The 11,682-nt window shown below is 34.7% G+C and overlaps 2 protein-coding genes across 2 annotated transcripts; both read left to right on the plus strand.

Annotated features, from left to right (window-relative positions):
- Positions 1-4,446: 4,446 nt before the first annotated feature.
- On the plus strand, positions 4,447-5,202 carry LOC145002958 (uncharacterized). The gene is made up of 3 exons (XM_078962135.1): positions 4,447-4,584; positions 4,702-4,798; positions 4,862-5,202. Exons 1-3 carry the CDS (start codon positions 4,447-4,449, stop codon positions 5,200-5,202), a joined length of 576 nt encoding a protein of 191 aa, XP_078818261.1.
- A 77-nt stretch (positions 5,203-5,279) lies between these two features.
- LOC145002959 (uncharacterized) lies at positions 5,280-5,660 on the plus strand. The gene has a single exon (XM_078962136.1). The coding sequence runs from the start codon at positions 5,280-5,282 to the stop codon at positions 5,658-5,660; it is 381 nt and encodes a 126-aa protein (XP_078818262.1).
- The last annotated feature ends 6,022 nt before the right edge of the window (positions 5,661-11,682 follow it).

The following is an 11,682-nucleotide window of genomic DNA, read 5'->3' on the forward strand; positions in this document are numbered from 1 at the left end:
CACCCGTGAAACACGACTCGACATCCAACAACTTTCTTCTTCTTCCGATCACTAGCCATCTCAACTCCCATCGGTGGTCCTTGTCTTCAAACGGAACAACGCAACGATATTTGTTCGGTGGTGAAAAGCGGTGCGCATTCGACCAAGAACAGTGGTGGCGCCACCATGGTCTCGTTTCTTCGGCTTCACAGACGAGGAGGATGCGGCGGAAGGGGTGGCAACGGACACTTGTGTAAATCGCGTTGTTGACTGATCTCACCAGAGGATAGGGACTTTGATGGCTCGGCTGATCGAAATCAACATAAATTGGTGGTGCGGTGTCGGGAGGTGAAGAAGGAGCATGGCCGTCGGTGGTGGGAGGCATAAGGGTGAGGGTGACGGCTGTAGTTGATCTTTAGGGTTAGGGTTTGCTTTGGCTTAAATGCCCGTCACTACTCCAACTCATTGCCATAATGGCGGAAATAGTCCTTCCCCATGACATTTTCTTTCAAAATAAGGCTAATATTTACCATTTAAACCCTCAGTATCAAAATCCATTTTAATTAAGTCCCATAAATTACCAAACGGTCCCCATCTTCTAAATCTTTATAATTCAGCTCCCTATGTTACCCCTTCAGCCCCCAATATCTTAGTTATGACATATTCAACCCATTCACCTCTTATCCTTTCAAATAAGATCCAAATAATTACCATGGAGCCCCTGCCTTCATAAATATTTACAAACTGAGTCCAAAACTCACACTTTTAACCCTCGACTTCTAAAATTGTGACAAGTAGACCTTCGAGGCCATCCTTTAATATATAATTATTTATTTTAGGGTTACTATTCGCTCATTAATTTATTTATTTATCTATTAAATAAACAGGGTGTTACACATGAGGGGGATGGAGTATAGCGAATCAACACCCAAGTTCATTAACACCTACAGGTGGCAAGTCTGCTAGCGTTCCACATGACTGTCTAGAAAAGTTCGTGGTCGTCATCTAAACTCCGCTGGATGACTGAATCAAAAACAACAACATCGAGGCCTCTCTTCATTTTAACACACATCAACTATCTACCCATGCTTTACCCAACAAATTTGTAGATAAAAATACATATACAGTTTAAAATTTATATAAAACATTTATTCAATACTTATTTCAAATAAACAAATAATGTATAAACACATAACACATATTTTATATAGAATACTTTGTATCATTGTGATAGAAGAAAAGGAATATATACTCACTTCAAATAAACAACAATATATATATACACATAACACGTATTTCAAATAAAATACTTCATATTTATGTGTTAGAAGAAAGTAACCACACACTCACTTGATCAGAAGATGATCGGACAACACCACGGCTCTAAGAGTAGTATTCTTCGGTGAAACTGGAAGATCTTCACACACCGGGCTTCTCGCAAGCAGAGCTTCGGCTCGGAAACTATTTTCTTCTCAGGATCTTCGGTGCTTCGAGACTCGCTTCGGGTCTCGGGATGATACCGGGGCTTCGGGGGATTAAAATAGGGCTTAGAGAGAGTATCGGGAGTGAGAGAGTAAGAGATAAGCAACCAAACTCGGCTGCCCCTTGAATTCTATTTATAGGGCAAAAATGCTAGGTTCACCTCGTGAGCCACATATGCTCACCTCGTGAGCTACATATGCTCACCTCGTGAGCTCGATACGTCATTGCGTTCGTCATGGCCACTTGCCCGGGAAGACGTCCATGATGTGTTCACCTCGTGAGCCACTAATGTTCACCTCGTGAGCTCTAACACAACCTTGGGGTTCACGCCTCGAACTTCAAAAATTCATAACTTTTGCATACGAGCTCCGTTTTCGACGTTCTTTATATCCACGTGTAGGTGCAATTATGATCTACAACTCTCGTTTAGACTCTGTTGGCTAATTTTGACTTTATTTTTATTATATTATATTTAGTAGGCCGGGACAGGAAAACTCCGTTATAAATTCATAACTTCTTCATCCGACGTCCGTTTTCGTCAGTCTTTTTACCGGTGCACTACCATTGACGAGATCTTCGATTCTCGTTTAGATTGTTTCGGCTAAAAACTGCTCGATCTCAAATTGAGCATTCGGGCCGCATACTACTAAGTCGAAACTTAGAAAAATCATAACTTCCTCATACGAAGTCAAATTTGGACGTTCTTTTTATGCACGCTCTCGGTTTAACGAACTCTACGACTTTCATTTAGATTGCTAAGGCCAAATGTCACTCTATTGTAAATTCGTATTTTACGTCATTCAACGTCGTGTCGGTTCTGTTGTGAAACTTCGACAGGTCATAACTTCTTCGTTATAAATCGGATTGTGTCATTCTTTATATATTCGGAAACTTCATCACGATCACTATGTCTTCATGTATCAATATTAGGTTTATATAACATTTCATTTTCATGCTTATTTTTATTCTTAATTTAATTAAGACACACAACTAAGCACAAAACACATAATACTCAAATAATACACTTCTATTATTTCGAAACGGGTTACAAAGGTTAACCTAGACTATTACATCATCATTTATGCCTAGCTTGGAAATGTGGGCGTTATAGTATCTATGCGTCCAGGAGGGGCAGTGCCCCCCCTGATTATTGGGGTAGAAATAAGAATTATACTTCAAAAAATTTAATTATAGGCCTCTTATCTTCAAACTTGGGCTTTGGCCCCTCCCAAATCAGACTCCAAGCAGCAAGCATAGTCCGAATTCTCCAAAAAACAGTCCAGACTCTAGAAATCAAAATCGGTTCTTCCCCAATTCTATTCCCTGAATCGTTGTTGCCTGTTGTCGTTGTTGGCCTGTTGAGTCACTTGCTTCAGTCGCTTGGTCTCACACTCTCACTCTCTCCATCGCCATTGCCCATCGCTAAGCTCCATTCACCAAAAATCAGGTATGGAATCTCGAATCTTATTCTTTCTTTTCCAGTTCACTTATTCTTTGTTCTAATTGAATGTTGTGCTGCACTGTTGCTGCTGTTTGCGAGTTTCTCCTGACTCCTCTTTTCTCTCAGTCCAAACTCCAAATTAGGGGTTAGAGTTTCTCCTGTCAAATTTTCAATTTGATTTATCACTTATCAGTATTCAGTTATGATTTGTTTAGCCTTCTGGTCTATTTATTGTAACCTGTAGGAATTAGGATAGTAGGACATTGGACAGTGGACACCAAACTGGAAGTATGGAATAGATTTTTTTATTTTATTTTTATTTTGTTATGCTTCAAACAAAACTGAAAACAAAGATGGATGAAAACCTTGGACTATTTTTATAAAATTGATTTGGCTGTCAATTTGTTAATTTGATTTGGTTTCACTTTTCAGTTTTCACACATTGTTAATTGTTAAATGAGTTAATGGTTATTGTTCTAATTTTGATTTTGATTGAATCAATTGTTCCTTCATTTTGATTTATATAGATATAATCATGGAAAAGATGAAAACCTTAAACTATTTTTACAAAAGAAAGACACGTGATAAAGAAATGAAAGTGAAGAGAGTAAACGTCACAAAGCTTTAACAAATGAGCCACAACCGCAAGAAACGAAAAATCAACAAGAGAATGAGCCACCAACCGCAAGAAAAGGATAAACAACAAAAGAATGAGCCATAACCACAAGAAAAGGAAAATCCTAATGAAGTTGATTTGAAGAATTTAGAAAGAGATCCGGTTAAACGAAAGCAAATGTGGGATTATCCTATTAGTTTAAGAGAACAAGTGAGACGAGCTTATCTGAATTTAGGACCTTTCCAAATACATCTTAAGGAGTATCAAGTTAAAGGTTCAACAAAACATCCTCGTAGATTCAAATATTATTGGTTCAACATTTTCCCTAATTGGCTAGAATATTCTCCAACAACACACACTTCTTATTGTTTTATTTGTATATATTTAATGATAAACCAAGTATGTGTCATGGTTATGATGCATTTACTGTTAAAGGATTTGACAATTGGAAAAAAGTTAATGATGGGAAAAATTGTGCGTTCTTGAATCATATTGGTTGCTCACAACATAGAAATGTTGTATTCGTTGAAAACTTTATGAACCAAGCAACGCACATTGAAAATATCATAGTGAAGCAAAATGAAGCATAAATATTGAAGAATCGTTTACGATTAAAAGTGTCAATTGACACAGTTCGTTGGTTGACCTTCCAAGCTTGTGCTTTACGAGGACACGATGAAACTCTTGATTCCAAAAATCGTGGTAATTTTCTCCAACTTCTAAAACTTCTAGCACCGTATAATGATGAAGTTGCAAACGTTATATTAGAGAAAGCTCCTTATAATTCAAAGTATACTTCTAGGGACATTCAAAAAGAAATTCTTAGTATTATTGCAAATAAAGTTCGAAAACATATTTGTAGTGAAGTAGGGGATTCATACTTTTGTGTCATGGTTGATGAGTCACGGGATGAGTCTAAAAAGAGCAAATGGCGATAGTTTTGAGATTTGTTGATGCAGAAGGAATCATACGGGAAATGTTATTGGATTTGGTTCATGTTATAGATACCTTATCATTAACCTTGAAAACAAATATGTGGAGACAACTTTTACACTATCAATTTGATGTTAGTAAAATCCATGGTTGATGGTGCTAGTAATATGAGAGGGGAATGGAACAGATTACAAGCACTTGTTCTTGAGGATTGTCCTTATGCATATTATGTTCACTGCTTTGCTCACAGATTGCAACTAGCCTTGGTGGCTGCTTCAAGGGAAATTATTTCGGTTCACCAATTTTTCACAAATTAATTTTTACAATTAACGTAGTTTGTGCTTCGAGTAAGCATCATGATGAGTTACAAAAAGCAAAGGCAACTGAGATTGAATAGTTATTGAAACTAGGTGAAATCGAATCAGGTAAAGGATTGAATCAAGTTGGGACATTAAGAAGAGCTGGTGATACACGTTGGGGTTCTCATTTTCGTTCCGTTTGTAGTTTGCTTAACATGTTTGCTTGTACTCGTGTTGTTCTCCAAGGAATAATTGATGACGTATCTGCTACTTATTCTCAACGCGGAGATGCTGATGCAACTTACTGTTATCTGAAATCATTTGAGTTTGTGTTTATTCTTCACCTGATAAAGGAAGTAATGGAAAAAGCTGAAATATTTTCTCAAGCTCTACAAAAGAAATCCCAAGATATTCTTAATGCCATGGAGTTAGTTTCAGCAACAAAGGACTAAATGATTTTAGAAACAAGGGATGGGAGTCTTTACTTGCACAAGTAAAGTTTTTTTTTTGTGAAAAATATCAAATAAATATGCCAGATATGAATGCTTCATATACTTCTACTCGATATCGGCCTCGAAAAACAGATAATCATGTTACTTTTGAACATTTTTATCGAGTGGATTTGTTTACAGCCACATTGTACAAACAATTACATGAGTTAAATAGTAGATTTAATGATCGGACGATGGAGTTGTTAAGACTTAGTTCTACTTTAGTTTCTAAAGTGATTAACGTTGATCAATTGTGTCTTCTTGTTGAGAAGTTTTATCCTGAAGATTTTACAGAGAAAAAGATGATTCAATTACGATATCAATTGGTGATTTTTAATATTGATATCACAAAGAATCCCAGACTAAGTGGTGAATCAACTATTGTTGACCTATGCAAGTGGCTTGTGGAAGGCCTTTAAATAGGGTACGAACCCTAAAAACTAGGGTTTGCCTCTGGCTTGATTACGCCAAATATACACATAGGTACGCCCAACGTACAACGGGGATCCCCGATGATGCGCATGCAAGGAGTATGATGTGCGTACCTAGTGTACGCCCATCGTACTCACAATCCTTCATCACCTTTTATTTGAATTAAACATAGAATGATACAATAACTCATACCTGGCGACTCGGGTGCTACACCATGCCTCTTTTATTATTTCTTATAAAGATAAAAAAGTAGATAAAAGTTTATAATTTTGTAAACTTCTTTTATAAAGTATAAACTTTGGCTTTTGGCTAAAAGACAAAAATCTTTCTAGTCCAAAATAATGTAGATGACTTAATAAATTATACCATATGATATATTATGTTACTTGCCATTGGAAATTAATATTTCCGTGAAACAAATAATTTCTAATTAATTATAAGAGTTTACTGAATGTTTATTAAAACAAATTTCTAATAAATAATCAATAGTATCAAGTTGTTGTTAGTGTGACCCATTAGTATCATATGTTAATTGGTAATATCACTTTAATATGACTTTTAAGCATACTAGATCTTTCATTGTTGTACTCTATAAAAACGTTTTTTTTTTTTTTCATTTTTCTCATTAAAACGACATATGGCTTAGGCCATCTGCAGATTCCACTCGTCTCAATTGTTATTTCGTTTGTTCTTCATTCATGATATTCTGAAGGATGAAACTGCAGATAGTTTGGCCTCACATGTTGTTTTGGCCCTCGATTGCTATTTCATTCATGCAATTCGCCTGCTATTTCGTTCAAATGGCCGAATCAATCAAAATAGCATACAAACTACCAGAACATAATCAAGGGATAGAACTTAAAAATTTACAAACAAACAAACTTGAAAATAATTAGAACGTTGTTAGGTTGTTAAATCAAACCAAATATTGTTATTATTTTTTCAATTTTTTTTTGCAATTTAGTTTTGTTTGTATGGTATTAAGTGTTATCCATTGATTATTTTGTACTAATTTATATGATATTTGACTAGATTCAACCCTTTGAACGAAATAGCAGGCGAGAGACGAAACAGCAAGCGAGGCCAAGCCATTTGAGGTTTTGTTCTTCGGAATCCCAGGAATGAAGAACGAACAAAATATCAGTTGAGACGAGAGGAAACCGTAGATAGCCTACTCTATATGCGGTTTCATGGGAAAAAAATGAAAAATAATTTTTTTTTATAAACTATAACGAAACTGCAAAATAGCAGGTTAGTCTCGTTTGCAATTTCAACGATTATATTTGGTCAGTGATTGATTTTTAATATTTTTTATAAAGTCGTTAAGGAAAAAGTCTTAGATTTGTAATTTTCTTTCGTTAAGGAAAAATTCTTAGTTTGTAATTTTTTTTTACTTACAACTTAATGTGCATTTTATAGTTTAATGAGTTAAATACGTAATAGTGGGTTTATCCATTAAAAAATGTCTTTTACTCGCATTATCCTTGATTGGAGTTTGGTGGATTCATAAATCATAGTAGTGTAAAATTTTGGACCATTTTACCATTGGCAAGATAGTATATAAAAGTGTTTTAGTCGGATTTAAGTAACCACAACGAAAATACAGAACCCACTTGATTTTAAAAAATGATTGAAGTCCCAAATAATATTGTTGTAATGGTTTTGCCAATCCAACAAGCGCTAGAAGTTTGAGAAACTTTTGAGTTGTTTATATGCTTTTGGTGTGCAGAAACCAAGTTGCAAAAATCACCGTCAACTATAGGCCATATGGTTATTTGGTCCTTAAACGCCACATCGCTTCCTCGTTTTTTTAAATATCATCAACAACGATTAATTTAGATCATATTTAAGAGTAGTATACATTTGTACTTGTTTATCTTTATCTTTTTCATATTTGTATAGTTGTATTTTGCACTGTCTCCTTTTTATTGCAACAAACGTAGAAATAAATATAAAACAACTCTTAAATGTTAAACCACCGTTTAGCGTGTAGCCTTTAATCGAGCATAACGACAGTTAATAGCAAATCCTGATGTCAAACCATTATTGATGATCCATTTGAACCTACCAATGTAGTTTTGCAATTCTTGCATTGTTGAAGGAGAAATTCTACAAATTCCTTACATACTTAGGTTCTGTTTGTTTTTTCGAAACAAAAATTCAAAAAGTCTGCGAACTACCTCTGCAAACCTCTACCGCAGAAGAGGTGGACCAAACGGCTGCAGACTGTAATAAGAAGCGTGTTTGTTTTTGTTAACATCTGCAGACTACTGCAGACATTAAAAAATTAAAATAAACTAATTTAATAAACCGAAAAATATTTTTAAATACAGAAAATTTAATAATTATAGTCTTAAAACATTGAATAATAAAATATAATATGCTATATGTTTTGTTACAATCTGTTTTTCCATTTTATTTTTTATTTCATAATTAAAATAAAATAATAGACACTTATTTAAAAAGAAAATAAGAAATGAAATTCTAAACATTTATTTAAAAAACAACATTAAAATTAATTAGCTTATGTAAATTAAATGAGAGAAAAGAGTTAAAGGGATATAAATTTAATGTATTAAATGTTAAAGGGATGAAAATAGAATTTAATATATAAGTAAAGGACCATAAATGTAATATTAAATATACACCATTACAAAATGTAATAATAACACGTTCAATTTTTGGAAAAAAAAAAAAAGCACCGATGGTTTTTTGAGGTTGAATATTTTAGGTTTAGGTTTGAAGGGGTGGGAAGAGGTAGGAAGAGGTTTTAAGCCCTGAAGACTTTCGAAAAACAAACTACTGCGGGACAAAAAGTGCTGCGCGTGTGCTGCGCCGCACAGCAATAAGAGTTTTGAAGAGGTTTTTTTAAGAAAAACAAACAGCACCTTAATTGTAATATTTATAAGTGTTTTTTAGTAGCGAACGAGCTATTGTTGACGCAAGAAAGGACGCGGGAAAAAACAACGTGACCAAGTTGGTAGGGGGAGATCATATTAAATTCATATTACAACAACGTAAGAATAAGGAGATGTAGATATTTACGGACTTCCAGTCATGTACCATAAATATTTATAATGTGTTCAATTAGTTTTTATGGCCAAATCGTCTTGCATTTGAGGGCGAAATTGGAGCATAAGCCCATACGCTTCTTTTTCATATTTGAGCTTACATAAAAAAATTGGCCTGGCCCAAACTAACTAGTTTACAAAACTTTATTTCCAACTTGCTAATTGTGTTTCTCACTTTTTTTTTTCTCTTAAATTTATTATTTATTATGTTTTTAAACTTATGTGTGAACTATCTATATTCTTTTAATATAAAATATTAATATCAAGTATGTTTAGTGTGGCATATCTTTATTTTTCACTTGATAGGTCAACATAAAATGACCTATTTTTTGGAAACTATATTATTTGGTTATATTTAAGCAAGTTACCAATCAACGCAATGACCCTACTATTTTTTTTTTTGATTTTACGTATTTAGTTCCTAAATTTTTTTCGTGCCCAGTAAGGGAACAAAATGTTTACTGATATTTAGTCTCATTAACTTAATATAACTGGTACCCAATGCCACATTTGCACCTTAAGACGGGTAAGTGTCTACGTGGGCCTAAACAACGTTGTTTTGATAATTAAGTGTCACACTTGTTAATAAGGCAATACGATGTCGTTTACAAACGTCCTTTTGGGAGCAAGCCTTCGACTGTTCATTCCCCACCTGGGTATATAACCTAGCGTTTGTGCCTTAAAAGGAGCTCCACCGTCAACTTTAATAACCTAATCTTGCAAAACAGAGCATATCCAAAGGTAGACACAATCCCATTGGTTACGTCTCCCCGCCATAGTTGGTCGTTCGAAGACTGACGCCACATATAAGCCAATGTAAGTGCTTCGGCCAATCATCAGGACATCCAGATCACGCTGCTACAACTCCAACTTGAAGTGTACCTTATAAAGGAAGAAGTCAATTGTGATCAACGACAAGTCGGAGACATTGTCCGTCGGGAGTTGGATGCCCTTGATCGTGATGTAGATTACATCAGGGCTGGCCAAATGAAGGTGACTCATTTGACTGACGACCTGAGGAGCCATTTGTATTCTCTCCAACTGGTGTACGTGAGGGCAACAACTGAACTTGGTAAGCTGAAGAAGCTACTTATTATCAGATGTGTGTTTGGAGTGATCGGTTCTGTAGGGGTGGCAACTTACAAAATGTTCAGATGAAAGGGTAGTTAGGTTTGCATTTGTTTGGGTTTTGTGGTTTTGTATGTTGTTTTTTTTGGATGTTGGGTATTTGGATGTTGCTTTATGGTAGTCTAGGTATGGTGAATAGTCTCCTTTTGGTTGTATATAAGTGTCAAATATGAAAGCAACATATAATGGTAGTATGTAATAAGAAGGGATTTACAAAACCTAGATCAATGCAAACGAATATTATGAATATACACGTGTTTTTCTTGATTTTAGTATTGTAAGCATATTCTATGTTGTAGGACAAAAAGGTAGAATTTGTTCATGTTTCTTGTCCCCAATTACACATGCTTTAAGAAACTAGAAACTTTGTTTTGTATGATAAATTAGGACCACACTTTTTCCCTTTATTTTAGTATGGATATAGACATGTTTTTATACACATGTGTGTTGGTCTATTTTTTGTAAGGAATATTGTTCTGCACATAGATTTGGGTTCATGTGCTTTAATAAATGGGAAATAAACAAACAAATCTAATAACCACACACAAAGTACATAAATAGCTTTGTCCATAACAATGTTACAACATATTCCATAACCAACCACTACCTAAATAACACGTTACCAGATTACATAAGGGATATAATTACATAAATACCCCTCCCCCATACATTACACCCACATTAATCAATATCCATAGCATTTGATTCACTGCTACCTTTACCTTCCAATTTCTTTCCCAACCTCATTTTAACGATTCTTTCATATGGATTCCTAAACCTTGCTTTTTCTACTTTCCTATCCGTAACTACATCATTACTAACCCGTACATCTTCAACATTATTATCACATCTTCCCTAACCATTTCCATGTTGGCTAACTCTTGTATTTGTTGCACAACTTTTTTTTTTCCCTACTAGTAGTTTTAGGATGCCTTTCAACTTAAGGAAAAGTGCTTTTGTTGTGTCATCTATGTTTGTATATACTACAAGAAACAAGTTTTCCAACCTTTGATACGGTATGCCTATGAGGTATTTCAGAAACAACTCTTTTCCTCTTCAAAGTAGATCTGCCAGGCATCCTTCTTTTAATTGGTGGCAGAATAAGGATGTTTTCTATAGGGGACCACATGTTTATGCCATTCATCCATTGGATTGGGTGTTTGTACGTATTATGGTACAATGCTACAAAGTACATTCGGTCCACATGCTCCTGATAATATTCAGTGTTTAAGAATAACAATGTTGCAACTGAGTGCACAAAACCATAGCAATTTAATTGCCACAACCTGCATGTACATTCCCTTTTATGTACATCAACCAGATACGGCTGATCCAAGTTTCTTGTTTTAAACTTCTTCACCCCACAAGAGATAACTTGCTAATACCTATATTTAGTAAGTTCATTTAATTAGTCCTAAAACTTTTAATTGGTCATTGAATAGGATAGTGACATACTTTTGCTTCATTTTCAACAGACTCAACTTGTCCCTAATGTCTGGACAAACATTTAACTGATCCCATCCTTGTCCCTTAAGTTGCATTTTAACCATCCTTTGCATGACATAAATACAAATATCCTCTAACATACTGATAATGAGTTTCTTCCTAGCATCCATTATAACACTATTGAAGCTTTTTGATAATCCATTCTCCATAAATTCACAAGCATGGTGAACTTTGAAGAAAGCCAAAGACCATGTCTTAGGATACCTCTCCATAAGATGTACAAAGACATCAAAATTTATCTCTTTAATCTCCTTCATTGCTGCATTGAAATGTTCTTCAGTAGTTGCTTTATTTTTCCTCCAAA

The sequence above is a fragment of the Lactuca saligna genome, chromosome 6, assembly GCF_052625555.1.
Source record: "Lactuca saligna cultivar CGN05327 chromosome 6, ASM5262555v1, whole genome shotgun sequence".
Taxonomy (NCBI): domain Eukaryota; kingdom Viridiplantae; phylum Streptophyta; class Magnoliopsida; order Asterales; family Asteraceae; genus Lactuca; species Lactuca saligna.